The 18532-nt window shown below is 44.2% G+C and overlaps 1 protein-coding gene across 1 annotated transcript in view; it reads right to left on the bottom strand.

Annotated features, from left to right (window-relative positions):
* Mertk (MER proto-oncogene, tyrosine kinase) overlaps positions 1-18532 on the bottom strand; it is a 109457-nt gene that overhangs the window by 75196 nt on the left and 15729 nt on the right. The window contains exons 2-3 of the mRNA XM_074050258.1: positions 10950-11367; positions 1002-1102 (exon numbers count right to left, since the gene is read on the bottom strand). Coding sequence (XP_073906359.1) covers positions 1002-1102; positions 10950-11367 — 519 coding nt within the window. The remainder of the gene's footprint in view (positions 1-1001; positions 1103-10949; positions 11368-18532) is intronic.

Raw genomic sequence — 18532 nt, 5'->3', positions numbered from 1 at the left:
CAGCAAAGGTCCAGAAGGAACCCCTCTGAGTGCCTCCTTCCCTGTCTCTTCCCTCTCTCAATTCTCCCTTTCCTACCCTCCTTCTCCCATCCTTCCCGTTTCAGGCCTCCTGAAGCATTGGTGGGTATTAAGTTCAGATTCACAAAAGGATGGATAACATAAGAGCCTTTTTAGTTGGATGAAGAGGGTCAGGAGAAAGTAGAAAAGACAGGGAACTGGCTGGCTGGGCTGACAGGCCCTGGGGCGTGGGGAGCAACACTTAGGGTAATAACAACAGCTCTTCTGCTTGCAGTCTTTTTTGACAGGCCCTGTACTGCAGAACCTAGCATGAAAACTCCCAGACTCAGGGCGCCAAAACCAGGCTCACTGGGCCTGGTTTACCTGAGGATCAGCCCCTTACTTCTCACTCCATCAGATTCCTCAAGAGCAGAGACCAATAGCTCCTCATCTGCCACCTCACTCCCCATCCACAAACTCCCGTGTGATGTCATGACAGGTGTTGTGAGGTTCCTCTGAATTACACATGTGGGGAGCCTAAGTCCCCAAAGCAGTCCCAGACTGAGCGGTGGACCCAGTCCAGGAAACCCACTCAGCCTCCCATGTTGTACTGTCACATGTGCAAGACAGGCAAGGATGGAGCATAACAAATAAATAACCACCTGACCACGTGAATAGTATCTGATGCCAGCACTGAGAACTGGGCAATATGGTACACTTTGCTTCCTAAAAAGAAGTCTTCTGCTTTTTGTTTTTAAATTGTAAATAATTTGTGAACAAGGATAATCTTTTTTAATCTCAAACTTTAAGAACTGAACTAATTTCATTATTATTTAAAGTCTAAAAAGAGGCCCAGTGTCTTGTAAAATTTCAGCACTAATGGCTTTGCAAGGTTTGCATACAGAGTTATAAATAGGCCAAACCCTGAGTATCACAAAAAACCTTTAATACAGCCTCTGAAACAAACAGCTGTTGGGAAAGTGGACACTGGCCTGTAGACTTACCTTGTACTTCAACATAGATGGGGTCAGACACGATCTCCTCATTGTTCACTTTCGTCTTACAGATGTATGAACCATTGTCTGAGCGCTGCACACTGCTTATGCTTCAAACAAAAATACACAAAGATATTTACAGATAGGAACAGAAAATTCCTCAACTTCTTTATCTTGTGTTATGACAGGTAATTTTATGTGTCAACTTGGCCAGGCTATGGTATCCCGTTGTTCGATCAAACACCATCCACATGTTGCTGTAAAGGCATTTTTTCAGATGTCACTAACATTAAAATTTGAGGAAAGCAGATTATCCTTCTCAACTGTTGTTGAAGTCCTGACATGAAAAGACTGAGGTCGCCTGAGGAAGAGGGAATTCTGCCTCCAAACTGCTTGGAATTCGAGGTTATGACATCATCTCTTCCCTGGGTCTGCAACCATCACCCTGCTGATTTCAGGTTTGCCACAGTTCCTATTAAAGCATGAGTGAATTCCTTAATCTCATTCTCTCTCATATATATATATGTATATATATATATATATATGTATCTCATACACACACACACACACACACACACTCCTATTGGTTCCATTTCTCTGAAGCATCCTGACTAATGCATGTTCTACCTGTCATCTGTCACCTGTCTTGATTTATATAGTAGCCTCTACTCCAGGGGTTCGGTACTGCCCTCTCAGGCATTTTGGAAATCTGAGGAGTTGCTTTTGGCTGACAGAATGACTAAGGGGCGCCATAATATTTAAGGGCCAGGGATAACTACTCCGTATTCCAAATGACCTTCTGTGACTAGGACCCAATTTTCTATTTTGCATACACACAAAGTATTTTGCATGGTTTTAATATTCCAGGAGTGCAACCACTATGAAAATGGAAGACTATTGTTCCCTTGTGCTGTTTGAAACTTTTGGTGACTTAGCTGTCATTTCGGAAGGTTGGTTACTGGCAGCACTGTGCATTTGCTGCTGTCATGGTCACATGCTGACAAATGCTTTGGCAGGGGCACCAAGGGACAGTCTCTGGCTACTTTATTCTCTCTCTTGGGACAGCCATACCCAGCAGTCACACACATTAGTTTATTATAAACCACCTGTGTTTTGTTTTCCTTACATTACAGTTGGAACACTGCTAGAAAATATCTGATATAGCTGGGTGAGGTGGTGCACACCTATCATCTTAGCACTTGGGAAACTGAGCTGGAAGGACCTCAAATTCGATTCCAACCTGGGCGATATAACAAGATCCCGTCTAAAAATAAAAATAAAAAAAGCCAGGCACTAGTGGCTCACACCTGTAATCCTAGCAACTTGGGAGGCTGAGATCAGGAGGATCAAGGTTTCAGCCCAACCAGGGCAAAAAGTTTGCAAGACACCATCTCACTGGGGAAAAAAGCTGGGCATGGTGGTGTGTGCCTTTCATCCCAGCTGGGACAGGAAGCCTATCTCCAAAATAATGAGAGCAAAAAGGCTGGAGGCTTGGCTTAGTGGTAGAGCACCTGCCTAGCAAGTGCAAAGCCCTGAGTTCAAACCCCAGTACTGCAGAAAGAAAGGAAAGGAAGAAAGAAAGAAAAACTTGATATGATAGACAGCTCTCTCTAAGAGGCTGACTAACCTGCTCGCCACCTTTGCAATGTGCTTACAAACAGCAAGTTACATAGCATAGGTGAAAGGTGCACTTAGCTGGGGTGGGAAGGAGAAAGGAATGAGGAACACAGTAGAAGATGCCCTACATGCAATGAAGACCAGGTCCAGGGAAAAAAGAAGTGGAAGACTCCACTTTTCTTCCTAGCGGCTTGCTTCCTCAACAGCCCATATATTTATCCCAAAGCAAAATAAAATCCCTTCTTCATCCTGCAAAGGGCTGAGGCCTAGGCTTCAAAGAGACCAGGAAGCTCCTTCCTGGCCTATGGCACAAGTAATAGTTTCATCACACATCTTAGACTATAGAAGTCAGACTGTGCCAAGGAATCTTAAGCCAACCAACCATGAAAATACAGGCCAAAACCAAAAAGGGACCATGCAGAACACCAAGGGAACAGCCCAAATGTCTCCCTTAGCCACACATGTCAGCAAGAGTTCAGAAATCATCTTGTGGGGACAGAGCCCAGGTCCAGACCCATTTCACCTACATTACCGAAAAGATTTTCACAAGACTGGAGATCCTGTGGAGCCATACTGAAGGTATGGCTCAAGTAGTAGAGTGCCTGCTTTGCAAGCACAAAGTCCTGAGTTCAAACCCCAGTAACACCAGGAAAAAAAAGTGAATAAAAAAAGTTTTCCATAAATAATTCTACTTGTTGTTTCTTAGACATGTATACCAAGGCTCCCACTAGGAAAGCAGGTTGTGGGGGGACAGGAGACAGGAGGAGTAGCTCTCCCTGGTCTCCTCCCTTCCCTGCCAAATCACATGGCTCAGACTCCGAAAGTTCAACTGGAAAAGATTCTGAGCTCAGAATAGCAAATTTAGGAGGATCAAAGAATAAAAGCAGTTCTAGAAAGAATATGGAAAGAGTGGGACTAATTCAAGAAAATGCCCCAGAACTGAAGATTTGCAACTTTTCTTAACTGGGCTCTGGGTGGACAGCACAGTAGGAGAGAAGAAAACCCAGCCAGGAGCTTCATCAGGGAATGTTGCATTTCCACAACAAAGCGAACATCACAGAAGCTTCCAGAGAGGAAATGCAGGCCATTTACGAATGAAATGGGTCTGCATCATACTTCTCAGCATAACCGCTCAGGAGCGAAGGAAAGGTATCAGGTACTTCAAAATCACAACAGAAAATTCTTTTCCCTTTTGAATTGTGTATTCAACCAAAGTACCTCAAAAGGGGTACTTTTCAGACACATGAGTTCCAGGAAGTGAGTAGAAGAAGGGTTCCATGCCAAAGAGTGGGAGGAAAAGACAGGAAAAGGGGGACCAGGACCCCAAGAGACAGAAGCAGGAACACAAGAACAGCAGGGGTCCCTGGAATGACAGCAGAGGAAGCAGCTAGGTCCAGACCCATCCAACTGAAGCAGGAGAAGGGAGGAAGCAGGACAGGCATCTCCCAGAAGCAAACCAGGCCCAACAGCTTCATCAGTGTGAGAGGAGATGCACACAGTGTTTTTTTTCCTTTATACTTCAGGGAAAGACTGGTTGATACTCAGAAAACAAAGCAACACACAGCAAGGAAACTCTCAAAAAGGCTATCCAAGAAGCAAAATATAATTACAGTATAGTACATGATTCAGCTGAAAACAGAATTTCCATAGACACACACACACACACACACACACGCACACACGCAAAGTAAACCCTGGGTATTGATTTAACCACAGCTATGAGTAACGCTTTATTAAATTAGCACACCACCCTGGGGACAGGCACATACTTTACTTTTATAGGATTTGTGTGTGGATTGAATATCTCTGGAAAGATGCCTGAGATATAACCTCAACTTCCCATAGGGAGGGGGACGGGGTTGAGGTAGAGGAGTACATTTTAGGCAGTTGGAATGTTTCACTATTTGCACGCTTTAAAAAAAAAATAGTAGGGGGCTGGGGTGTGTCTCAGTGATAGAATATTTCTTAGCATGAGCCAGTCCCTGGGTTCCATCCCCAACACTGAAAAAAAATACAAAAATCTCATCAGATTTTGGTGAAATACAACCATTTGGACCAAGGAGGTTGAATGAAATGATATAGACTCAGCCAGTGTCTAGACAGGAACCACCTGGCCACAGCTGCAGAGCTGGCACTGCTGAAGCCCATCACCCCAAGGCAGCCTCAGCTGGGCTAAACCAGGACAGTCTCAAGCACACAGTGTATCTGCGTCCCTCAGCCCTGCTCCACAGGGCTGGCCTGCTGGGAGATGGCTGGTAAACCGCAGTAAGAGTCTTCTGAAAAGAAACAGACACTGTGTGAGTCTGCACGTATGAGGTACTTGGTGTAGCCAAACTCACACAGACAGATAATGGAATATAGTTCCCAGATACGGGTGGGAGAGGCAGGAATTGGAGTTTGTGTCTCGTGTTCATAATATAGAATTTCAGTTTGGGAAGATGAAAAAGTTCTGGAATTAGTGGTGATGGCTGCACAACAGTGTCAATGAACTTAATGCCACTGTCCTACACACCCAAAAAAGGGTTAAAATGGTGAATTTCATGTTACATATAGTTTACTGCAATAAAAACATAAAAAACTGAAGAAAATTTCATAAAGAAATACAAAGACCCACTAATAAGTTTCCTGTTTTTACTTGCCACAGTTCAAATGGTGTTAATATCAGAGGATCTAATGGATAACCACATGCAAAGAACTTTGACCTAAAACAAAGTCTTTTTAAACATTTTTTTTCTGAGCCTTCTAAGTGCTGGAATTACAGGCATGTACCACTATACCCAGCCAGCTAAAAGGCAGTCTTGTGAATATGAAGCAATTCAGTGATCATCAGGCATATGTGGTTAATAATAGCTTTGCCCACTGATGGTTTGGCTAAAGAAATTATGTTTTTATTTTCTAGATTCTGTTGGTTGCTCACACATGATTACACTTTCATTGCCACCAAAAGCAGTGAGACAAAGAATAGACAACAGGCATCAGTAGAGCCAGGGAAGGCAAAGTAAGGTCTTAGCTTGGCAGAGAATCTGCAGGGACCCCTGAAAACATAGCACCTCACTGTGCCAGGACTGCTCAGAGACAGGGGGCCTCAAAGAGCACAGGGTTGGGGGGATTTGAACTACCCATTCAACTTTTTTTTTCAGTACTGGGGATCGAACCACTTGAGCCAAGCTCCTCCACCACCTCTCGATTAACCTCTTTACAAAGAAAATTTACTGAGCAAGTGAAATCCTTCCAACTTAACCACTGAACACTATGCCAGAATTTAGAGAGCCCTGGGACTCCCCAGACTAAACAGAAAACAAACAACAACTACTCTCTCCCTACATCACAAATCACCTGGTACCAAGGCTGCCAGCTTCCAAGAACCTCTATTTCTGCTTACACTTGAGAGTTGGCCTCCCCATTAGTCTGACAGCCACTGCCTTTCCAGAATGTTTTACCTATAAGGGTGCATTCCCATTAAGCTACTGGGCTTTTAACATGCAATCATGAGTGTTAATTATATCCCACAAATGATACACTCCTTTGGAGACTGTAGGGAAAGGCCTTGGCTAAGCAGTGTCCAGAGCACAAATGCAACTGTAGTACAAATGGATGTGCTACAGTTGATACTGGCTGTCCATGAGGAAGGTTACTATTCAGAGAGCCCAGGAGGAGGATCAGCCCAGTGACTCAAGTCCCACAAAAGGGGCTGGCAAATGCTCTTGAGAGAAGCAACCTGAGTCCACACAAACCAGGGCTAGACCAGGAGGGGCAGGATGCTGGTGGGACTTTCAGTCTGATCACCATGCCATCTTTTTTGTGTTTCTTCCTTTTTTTTTGCAGTGCTGTGGTTTAAACTCAGGGCCTTGCACTCTACCACTTGAGCCATACCTCAGCCCTTTTTGTTTTAGTTATTTTTCAGGTAGGATCTGTGTTTTCTGCCTGGGCTGGTGTGGACCTCAATCCTTCTCCCTGTAGCCTTCCATGTAGCTGGGAATGACAGGCCTGTGCCACCCCCAGGCTTGTTTGTTGAGATGGGCTCTTGCTAATTTTTTGCCTGAGCTGGCCCCAGACCTTGATTCTCTAGATCTTTGCCTTCTGAGTAGCTGGGATTACAGACAGAAGCCACCACACATGGCCCAAGCCATCAATTATAATGCTAGCAGACACTAGAATTTTCTACACTTATTAATGAAAGATAACTCTTGGCTCTAACAACAATATCAGACATTCATGTGAAACAGGAAAAAAAACAAAGTGAATTATTAGCACAGAATATAGACCTAGCTCAAAGGGGACAACCAAGTGGGAAGCACCATATCAGTTATTTCTTCCCATGCATGTGTCCTCAACCTTAGCATTTAAAAAATAATTTAATGCTTTCCTTTTATAATTTTATTTTCATTCTTTTACCTTTGCTTCCATTTTACAACAGCAGATTGCAGTGGCATATGATAGCCATTTCAGCATTTTGAAGTATTTATTATTTTTAATGATATGGGGAAATGTTCATAACACATGTTAATGAATTTATTATAACACATTAAAAGAATATAATGTGGTAATAATATAATGTGAATGAAATAGCATATATAGTCCTCCATGTAATAAAATCATAATTTATATCAAGATTAAATTTAGGTATGCTTAGAAAAGTTTTCTCAGGGTTGTGGAATTAAGGGCCACTATTTCATTCTTTCTACTGATTTAGCATTTTCCAAATATCTATATTAGCATTTTGAAAATTTAAGCATACACACATATTCTCACACAAACTGAGACTAAGTAGTTTTGAAACTCTTCCAGAAGCCAGGCACCTGTGGTTCACGCCTGTAATCTTAGCTACTTGGGAGGCTGAGATCAGGAGGATCACAGTTCGAGGCCAGTAGGGGCAAATAGTTCTTGAGACCCTCCCATCTCCAAAATAACCAGAGCAAAACGGACTGTAGGTATGGCTCAAGCAGGAGAGCACCTGCTTTGCAAGAGTGCAAAGAGAGCTTTGCAAGAGTGAAGCTCTGAGTTCAAACCGCAGTCCCACTAAAAAAAAAAAATGAAAAAATAAAATAAAAATATAAATCTTTCAAGGACATGCTTATACATAATGCCAAGTCTCCTTCACTCTCACCAGACTATATGGGGTTTGTACTTAAACGTCCGTGTTGAAGACACGCCCACTATGTCATGACCCTGGGCAAATCACCCTACTCACGGGACTTCAGTTTCTTCATCAAAAAGACATCACGTTTAGGGTCTTCAACACCCTTTTCTCTTTCCAAGAAACTATACAAATACTTATAATCTTAAATTACTATAATTTACTTCACCGAATCATACTCTAAAACTCCTGTGCCACCTAAGGTTGAAGAATACTATTAAGATAGATTTGATATTGTCCTGAGTGCTACCCAATTCAGGTGAGTGTTCATCATTTGTAAGATTTCTAATCACTAAACTTGCTTTAAGACTTGGCTTGGAGGTTAAAAAAAAACTTTTCTCCTTTAGAATGAGTTTTGGTATAATAATCTGAAAACGGGCAAAAGGATAAATTCTATTCTAAAGTTCCAAAATATTACCTGGGTCATCTTCTCAATTAGAAAGACTCTAAGATAAGACCTCAGCTACTCTAATTCTTAAATTGGCTCCTTGGAGCAGACCTGGGTGGCACTCACCTGGTCTAAGGTGGTGGTCATGGAAAGAAGGTCAGAGAGATGTGGCAACTGACTCTCGGGCACATGGCTGACCACACCCAGAGACAGCAGGCTGTGCTCCCACCAAGTGACACCTAAGGAGACCCATGTGTCAGCCTTTTGTTTCCTTGAATGATTCCTTACTTATTGTTACTCAATAATTTTACTTTTCTCTTCAGAAGTTATGTGTATCTAATGGTAAAACATTGTTTTCTTGGTTGAAGCAGAGGAAAAATACAGTCAAATCTCCTGAGTGGCCTCAGGCACTGGCTGAGAAGGGTGGCTTAAGAGACCCAGCCAGAGTTACATCTACCAAGGACTCACAGAAGTTTGTTCTTTGCCCTGAGGCTGAGGGGTTACCCACTAACCAAGACTAAGCTGGGAAAAAGTGGAAAAAAAAAAAAAAAAAAGGTATTGACAGAGTGCACTGTGTGTGACAGGATCGTTAGGTCTGTGGTGACCGCATGGTGGTTTTCTGAAAAGGAAGCATGATTCACCAAAAGGCAGGACACAGTATGGGACAGTGCCAAGAGTCAGGTCAGAGAAAGTGAAAACATAGCAGATCAAAGAGGGCTCCACTCCAGCATGGTGGGATCACAGAGAAGAGTTTCTGCTTCTACTCTACATGGCTTGGACTTTGTTGCAAACTTTTGACAACATCAGGTCAACCCATTTCTACAATCATGTACACAAATAAGATCTGATGCAAAATACAAAACCAAAAAACCTCCAGGCTAAAAAAGTTGATCTGAGCCAGACGCTGTGACTCATAATCCTAGCTATTCAGGAGGCAAAGAATGGGAAGATTGAGGTTCGAGGTCAGCCGGGCAAAAGTTAGCAAATACCCCACCTCAGTCAATAAAGCCAGGCACAGTGACACGCAACTGTCACTCCAGTTATGAAGAAAGTGTAAACAGGAGGACCCTGGTCTAGGCCAGCCAAGGCAAAAAATGTGAGACCCTACTCAGAAAAATAACTAAAGCAAAATGGGAGGGGGGCATGGCTCAAGTGGTAGAAACTGCCAAACAAGTGTGAGGCCCTGAGTTCAAACCCTAGAATCCCCTGGCCCCCCAAAAGTCTATCTAAATAGTGGTTACTAGAGGCCAGGAAGGCAGGGAGGGTGGGTAAAGGGGGATTGGATAATGAGTACCAAACATTAGATAAACTAGATAAAAAGAATAAGTTCTAGAGCTCTGCAGCACAGTGGGATGACTATAGTTCACAATAACCTATTAAAAATTAATGACGATCTAGACAGGAGCTCAAACACTCCAACAAAAAGAAATGGTAAGGAGAGGGTAACACTAATTGCCCTGATTTAATGAGTACACTCCATATACATGTGCTGAAATATCACACTGCTCCCTATTAATAGGTTTAATTAATACATGTTAATAAGAATAAATAAATAAAAGCCACGAAACAAAAGAGAAGGAAAAAAGCAAAAAGTTAGCAAAGATACCACCTCAATCATAACCCTGGTCCCCTCCAGGTTGAGAGGGAGGAGTAGAGAATACCAAATGGTGATAAGAAGAGAAGCAGCTGTCTCCTGGGCTACAGCATCTGAAACAGGTTGGCTCGACCCTTGGGACAATGGAGTGTTGCAGCCACACATCCTGCCTTGGTTGGTCCTTGTCACCCCATAGTTCATTAACCTTGCACTTGCAAAACACAGAAGAATTTTGAGATGGTGACCCAGGTGGCTGAGAGCTGGTCTCATTTCCCCAGACCTTAGATGCATGAGGGTTACATCAGTGGCAGCAGGAAGGAGACAGGTGTTGGGGATAGGAGGAGGGCAGGGCCCACAGGGCCAATTAAAAGCTGGGAGGGTTGCACTGCTTTAGATTCCCATGCCCACCAGATGATTTTAGTATCTTCTCATACTCCTTAAAAAAAGTCACTTTTCTTTGGACTGGAAATGTAGGTCAGTGGTCTTGAGTTTAATACTCAGCACTGCAAAAAAAAAAAAAGACCAAAAATCCCCCAAAATAACAATAATGATAAAAACAAACCAAAACACTGTTTCCATTCACTGGTGGAGCTCTTGGCTCTGCCTGTTCTTGCTATTGACTTGTAGGTCAGGCGAGAAGGAGCCTATCAGCCTCAGAGGTTCTGTTACCCAACAGCTGAAGTGCCGCCAAGCTTAGTTTAAAACAAGTCAACAATACAGTCAACTATGCACCTGCACTCCAAAGGTATCAAAGTTCTTAAAGAGAAAAGCAGGATGGGTTCTTATTTGGGAGACTCTTGCTTTGGAGGCAGCACTAGCATAATGACATTTACTGTTTTGGGGATTTTTTTTTTTTTTTGGTGGCAGTTCTGGGGTTTGAACTCAGGATCTTGCACTTGCTGGACAGGTTCTCTACCACTTGAACCACATCCTCAGCCCTGCATGGGTTATTTTTGAGATAGAATCCCACCTTATTCCTGGGCCAGCCTAGACTGAGATCCTCCTATTTGTACTCCCTGAGTAAATGGGATGGCAGGTGCACCCAGCAATTCGTTGAGATACCAGGGCTGGCATCAAACCACATCCTCCCAATCTCTGACACCTTAGTAGCTAGGATTACAGGTGTGGCTTAAGTGGCAGAGCACTTGCCTAGTAAGAACAAGGCCCTGAGTTCAAACCCCGTATCACCAAAAAAGAAAAAAAGGAAGAAAGAACACATACCTAAAGGATGAAATTATTGATGTCCCTTCATCATCAGGATAGAACTGTGTAATTGAATGATGCGCTCCCAGCAGTTCCTTCCCATCTTTCCACCAAATAATACCAGTGGGTTCCTGGTACATATTAGGTACGTTGATTGAACAATTAAATTTGACGCCTTTATGTTCAGAAAGTATTATGTGTCCAACTGTGTGATTAAATGCAAGAGGCGGTAGGAGCTTTGATGCAGCAGAGGTCACCTGGGGAACAACTGTGTGTCCTGGGTGTGGTCTTCCAATCTGGACTGATGACATCAAGGTAGGCTGATATCCATTGGAGTGAAGAAAGGAAAACGGCCTGTGGTCAGCTGGCAGGCTCCGTGGGACAGGTCTCAGGAGTGGTTGGTTGGGCTTGGTTTCTCCCCCTACCTCAGCCACAGCTGTAAAACAGAACACCGAGTGTTAGCCTTTAAAACAATGGAGAGGAGTTTCAACTTCGTAAGCCACAATGAGAGAGAAACAGAGCATCCTCACGTCCTCAGAAAAATGAGCAGAATTGCTTAACACACATATCATTATATATTCTCATCCCCAAGCTTGTTCATTTGTTCACTTGCTTCCTTATAAAGGATGCTTAAGAAATAAGCAGGTGTAGTGTTGCACGTCTATAATCTCACTCAGGAGCACTTGGAAGGCTGAGGCAGGTGGATCTCAAGTTTGAGGCCAGTCTGGGCTACACAGTGAGCCCTAATCTAAAACAAAACAAAAAAAGAAAAAGAAGGAAGAGAGACAGAGAGAAAGAGAGAGAGAGAGAGAGAGAGAGAGAGAGAGAATACATTCTACAAAAAATATGTTTTTTGGTTGGTGGTACTGGGCTTTGAAATCAGGACCTTGTACTTGCTAGGCAGGTGCTCTACCCTTTCGGCCACACCCTTTTTGCTTTGGTTATTTTTGAGATAGGGTCTTGCTTTATGCCCAGGCCAGCCTGGACCCACAATCTACTTATTTGGCTTTCTGCTTTCTAGCTGGCATGGCAGACATGCTCCCCTGTTCCCAGTCATTGATTGGGGATGGAGTCTCACAGCTTTCTGCATGGTTGGTCTTAAACTGCAATCTTCCCAATCTCTGCCTCCATAGTAATTAGAATTACAGGCTTGAGCCACTGTGCCCTGCCAAAAAAATGTTTAATGGTGACTCATTCTAAGTCTATCATACCCAACTCAACAGGAAGGTGACAGCAAAGAAGGACATAGATCACTTTTTTAACTGTCTGCTCAGTCACAGATATGCTACAAATTTGGCCAACAGTTTTGTGCTACTGGTCACAAAGAGATGAATCTGTGACTTTTATCTCTAACAAAAATGTATGGTTGTGGTACTACCCCTTGGAGCTTCCAGCAAATGCCTGCTTGATGGAATAAATCAGGAAATGTTTTTACTTCATCTGGCCCACAAGTATTTCTAAAAATACAGGCTCACATTAGTTGTACTTTCAGCTTTTTTAAAATGGCATTTTTGGAGCATGCATTCCATGGTTGTTATTTATTTAAATATGTTGGCAGGAAGTGGTTGAGGCAGGTGAGCAAGAAAGACATAGGCCTGGCATTTTATGCCATGGGTTAGTGACTTGGGGTACACAGAGGGGCCCCATCCCTGCCAGAGAGCTGTGCCTCCTGCCCTGCTCAGGATGTCACACTCTGCAAGCTCCTGAGTGTGTGCGTGTGCAGGGGACAGCATGGTCTGTATTTAAGGCTAAGGATTGTTGAATAACACAGACACCCAGTTAAACATGAATTTGGGGTAAATAACGAATAATTTTCAGTATCAGTACCCAGCCAAGTAGTTAACTGGCCAATGGAGAAAAGAAGCAAGAGACCTAGGGGCAGAAGGAAGGGGATCTGGGGACCTGGGAATTCTTTCCCCCTATTTTCCTCACTGCCTCATCACTCTGGACTGCACTTATCAGTCCCTCAGCTGGGGCCATTGCTCTTGCCCATCGGGATCCCTCTTAGCACAGCTCTTGTTCATTTCAGAACTGCTCCCTCCAGGCCCTTCTGCACTGGGGTCCATTCTCAGGGTTCTGCCTTTGGGAACTGCCTCCTTAGAGAGTTAGGATGAATGCCAGGTGGGTGACAAGACACTTGCTATGAGATCCTAAGAAAAGCATGAGCTTTTCCTTGGCCTGACACCTCAGTGGGTGTGAGAGTGCAGGGCACTCTGTGTGCTTTGGCAAAGGCACACTGACATGGGTCAGTCGTGGGCTGGCCTTGAGCCCAACCAGTCCACAAAGATGAAAGCTTTAGTTTATTTCAGGGAGTGGTGATCAAGGGGACTCTACGGAGGGGGCCCTTCCTCTCCTGTCACCTGCAAGCCTGCGCACCGGGCAAACCTTATTCACAAGTTGGGGCCATGCTCTGTGAAGCCCCTTGGACCCCTCCAGCTCCCCCACCTTCTTCCAGTAGGGATGCTCTTTGTAGTCACAAATTCTCTGGATGTTTCTCTCTGTCTGCAGATCCTCCCCTCGAAGGTGCTTTGTTTACTTATGTAGACTTTGAAGTCTTTATAATTCACCCCTGCCTCTTGGATGGTGCTGGGGCTCAGAAAACAAAATCCCAAAATATGCAGCTCTGGACTTCAAACTGAGACACCCTCCCACCCTCAACTCCTTCCAGGAGAAGCAAATGCCAGGCAGGACTCTCCTTTAAGTTCCCATGTCTCCCTAAGGAGGATATCCTCAAAAAGGGACACAATTGCCATCAATCTTTCTACTGCAATTTCATTAACCAAGGAAGAGTAAACTCTTCCACAGAGGAAGAGCCTGAAATTAAACCACCACATCTAGAACCCAGAGGAAATGTGTCCCAGGCCATAACCCGGGCCCATTAAAAATCACTTGCTTCCCCTCTTCACATGCCTGACCCCAGCTTCCCTCCGCCTAGAAAGAGAGTACTTAAACTTCACCCATCTGGCCCTTCTTTGAGTTTCATACTTTGAGAAAACTCCTGTGCTTATGCACAACAGTAAATTGGTATATTTTTTCTCCTGTTCATCTGTCTGGTTCAGAAGGTCTCAGCAGACTCAGTTCCCTGACCGTCAGCAGGAAGTCTGAGCTTTGCTGCAAGTGACAAGGAATGCGTCTAGCTCTTCCTAGTCACCAAGCTCCATGGGATCGAGTGAGCTTTTGTTCAAATAACTATTTTTACTTCAAGTTAAATATATGTCCCTTTCTGGAAGGCAAAAAGTGAGAGTGGGAGAGACAAATAATAGTTTCTTTAGTTTGTTTAATGTACTTAATACCATTAAAATTTTCCAATATATAAATGCAACACAAGTTTGTTGCAAAATCTTCATATATACACTGAAGCACTTACAGTACAAAATGGAAACCTGTTTTGTAATCTGAATGCTGCCACATAACTTTTTTTTTGTACAAGTTGAGGTTTAACTTTCCACTTTGTATGAGCTAAGCCACTAACTCAACAAGCTTCTGAGAGAGTGTTAGCAACAGCTAACTCACTCCCTACTCACTGGACATTCTGGATGGCTTAAAAGACAACTGATGATCACATCTGATTTGCTGGAAGTTGGGTGAATAACTGACGGCCAACAAATATTCATCTAGCACCACTTGGGCCAAGATTTGCTACGACACAGTCTAATAGGAGAAAGTAAGGCACTTACTTGTCCCAGAAGTAGAGCAGCAGAGGGTGCCAGGAGCTAAATGGGACACAGGACATCGCTAACTGGGAGAAAGGAGGCACAAGGGTTTGAATGTGTTCCCCTCAAAAGTCCAAGTGTTGGAAATTTAATCCCCAAATTCCGATGTTGATGTTATTTGGTGGGGGCAGGGGACTTTGGGAGGTAATGAGGATTAGATATGTTTGAGTGTACAGATCCTCCTGATGAAATTTATAAGAGAAAGAGGGACCCAAGCTAGCACACTTGCTTTGGCCATGTGAGGCCTCTGCCATGTTAGGAAGGAGCAAGAAGGCCCTAATCAGATGCCTCCACACCCTGGCACTTCCCAGCCTCCAGAACAGTCAGCCCAATAAACTTCTACTCTTTTTAAATACCCTGGTCTCATGTATATTGTAACAACAGAAAATGGACCTGACGGGAGGGAAGTCTGTGCTATAGTTTAAACCCTCCCTGATCACTCTAGTAGTTAGCATTTCCAAGTTAGGCGCCAGCCCCTAGGTTAGGTGCTGGGCCTCTCCCTTTGTACATCTCTTGTGATGAATTTCACTTTCACCATTGTGGTACTGAAAGCCCATGAGACCTACCACCTACACTACAGCCAGTACCTGAAGGAACTCAACACAGGTTTGTTGAATGAATAAGTGAAAGCATGGATTTGAGAAGGAATGGGAGGATAGACAGTGTTTCTAGGGAAGAGGTGGTAGGAAATTTGAGAAAAGAGATGGCCCTATTTGTTTGGGAAGAGCAATTTAGCTGTAGAGTTGTAGCCCTTCCACTAGGACAAAAATGGGAGATAAACTGAAATTAGGCTGAATGTGGAGTCAAGAATTTGACTGAAAGGGCTTGTGGTTCACACTTATAATCCCAGCACCCAGAAGACTGAGACAGGAGAATTGCAAGTCTGAAGCTAGCCTCAGCTACACAGAGAGATCTCGTCTCAAACAAAACAAAAAAACCAATAAAATAACAAAAAGAATCAGGCTGAGAAAGGAAGAATTCTTGGAAGGTTTCTGAGCAAGAGAGGAAGAATGAGGAAGAAGAGAGAGGCCAGAAGATTGGAAATCCACCTGGAAGATAATGAAGATTCAATTACTCAAGCGCTTCAAGGCAGGAAGGATGTAAGAGTCGGTGAAAAGGAGGCAATGCAACAACATCCTTACAGCACCCAGCATTTCATAAAGAAAGATCATTGTGACACCAGATGTTAAGGAAGAATGGGCTCCTGGCATAAGGGAGGAATGTTCAGCTGGTGGCACGAGGATGCATTGTTTCTTCAGGGAACACTGGGATAGTAAGAATGGTGTCCCCTAAGGCTGCCATTAGGAATAAAGGAATTATTATGTGTAGGTCATAGTAAGCACTCAATAAATGTTAGCTATTGCTCTTTTTTGCTATTTTCTTGAATTGTGAGTCATTAAAACTGCCATTGCCCAACACTTAAGAAGTGCCGATTACAGAGCCGGGTGCTGTGGCTCAAACCTGTAATCCTAGCTGCTTGGGAGTTGGAGATCAGGAAGATTGTGGTTCAAGGCCAGCATGGGCAAAAAATTCAAGAGACCCCATCTCAATAGAAAAAAAAAAAGCTAGGTATGATGGTGTACGCCTGCATTCCAGTTAGGCAGGAAAACACAAACAGGCCAGCCTGGGCATAAAGTGAGACCCTATCTCAAAACAACCAACACAAAGTGAGCTGGTGGAATGGTTCAAGTGGTAGAGCTCTTGCTTAGTAAGTGTGAGGCCCTGAGTTTAACCCTCAATACTGAAGAAGAAGAAGAAGAAGAACAATAGGAGTTGGAGGAGGAACTGATTTACAGGGGTTGGTACTAAAGGTTGGGCCCTTCATATCTCGCATCTGGTGAGATGTGCATTGTACAACTTTGGGGCATGGTGCTGTTGCCAGGTTAGAGCGACAATGAATTAGAAAATACACCTTAAACTGCTAATTTTTCACTGCTTCAACTATTTTGGTTGTATAACCTCCTTGCTCCCCCACCCCCCCCATTCCCCTAAAGATGGAATACTTTCAGAATTACTTTTTGAGGCATAATGGTGGAGGATGATGAGATCAGACAAAAGACTCATTGTTTAGCAAGGCTTTTTGTCATTAATATGTTTCCGTCAATTTTAAGGTAAGAAAAGTGAATGTTGTGGGTTTATTAGATGATGGCCATTTTGGAGTCAATTGTCAAACAATGTCAGTGTGAGAGATGTGTTAAAAACCCCCATCAGAGACTTCATGTGAATTTGGTCCTTTCTACACAGCCCTTGTGGAAAAGTAGGCTGCTTCCCACTATAATTTGGGTGTAATGCATAAGAAATGGTCCTTTTCTTCCTTCCCCTTTCTCCCAAGGTTGTTTCCATTGTGTGGACTGGATAGTAGCTTAAGTGGGAAGTGTGACTTCTCATAGTGAATGTTGCTAAGCGACTTCCAGCATGCTCAGATGAAGAGCAGATGCCTGCCGCTCCAGCAGCTGCCTTTGCCAACTCAGGGGCTGCCTAGTCTCACCAATCCCAGAGTTGGGTACACTCCTGCCCTGCATCTTTCCGTTTTCAATCACCATTCAGCCCTCAACCAGATTTCAACTGCCCAGCATGGGAACAGGCCCATGGGATGTGATTAGCAATACCAGTGAATACACTGGTTAGGTGTTCTGTCCGTTCTCTGTGTGGGTTGGCCTTGTCTTTTTGATCCCGATTGTCTGCGGTTTCCTCAAAGGCTCTCGGTGGCATTTCTGAACCCAGCATGAATATGTGGATGCAATGTGTACACTGTGTTCTGAAGGATGAGCAGGGAAGGGAGGTAGTCCAGTCGGTCTGTGGTCCACTGCACCACACACAACTACGGTGAGGGATTTTTGTAAAGTCTCTTAGATTCAAAATTGGTCAGTTAAGATGATACTAGTTAAGAACCTATTTTCTGTAGGATCAGTCAACGCATCCCACCCTTAAATCCATGAGTACTTGCTGAGTGCAGTGCAAGAGGGCAGGTGGGTTGATAAGCAGGGCTGCTCAGTAGCTAGCCAGCAGTTCTGTGCCTGCTTAGAGAGTCCAGACCTACCCAGTCCCCGCTGCCTCAACACATGACCCCAGAAAACTCTTTAGCCTCTTTGAAACCCCAGAGGAAAAGAGGACCTTGGAGGCAGGGGATGACACAAATCAGGCCTACCAGCACACTCCACACACTGGCTAAGATGACTGCTTTCCTCTGAACTCTGGCCCCATGACCATGTGGAATAAGAATTTCTGATGCCAGATTTGGGTACTGTGGGAGTGAGGGCTGAGACCAGCAATGTCTACCTGGGACAATGCATGGGGAATGATGACACTAGAGCCAAGAGTGCAAACAGAAGCATACTTAGGCTTGTTGTGCCAATGGGCTCTTGGTTCTCAGCAATTTCAGTCTCTCCAGGTTGGCCTCTGCAAGCCCTTCCTCACATGAGCTCCTTTTCCTTTTCTGGAAGCCTGGTGATCACAGCCCCATGTGGGGAAAGGAAGCTGAAATTGCAGGTCACAGGGCAGTGGGTGTGGTGGCAGCAAACAGCTTCCCTGGGCTTGGAATGCCTCCAAACTGTGGGCAGGGGGCCAGGCAGGACAGTATCCCTGCAGGAAGGAGGGCGCTGGTTGGTGAACCTGTTCCAGGCACCCCCACCCTTGGGTATCATATGCCACCAGCTTGTTTCAGAATCTTGGAGGTCCTGGGAAAGGCAGGGCAGCCCTTGGGACAGATGGGTAGAATAAGAAGGAGCCTGAAGTACCAGGCTGGAGGGACCCACTGACTTGTTCTTTTTACTCTTTCCCAGTGGAGCTCTCTGAAGTTTAGCCTCACTATCAGAAAGCCCAAAGGAGGCTACAAGAGTGAGGACTCAGGTTGGCAGAGCAGCTTAAGTGATAGAGCACCTGCCTAAA

Source organism: Castor canadensis, chromosome 12 (assembly GCF_047511655.1).
Source record: "Castor canadensis chromosome 12, mCasCan1.hap1v2, whole genome shotgun sequence".
Classification (NCBI taxonomy): Eukaryota; Metazoa; Chordata; class Mammalia; order Rodentia; family Castoridae; genus Castor; species Castor canadensis.
Note: the sequence above shows the minus strand (reverse complement) of the source record. Positions and strands in the feature narration are given on the sequence as shown.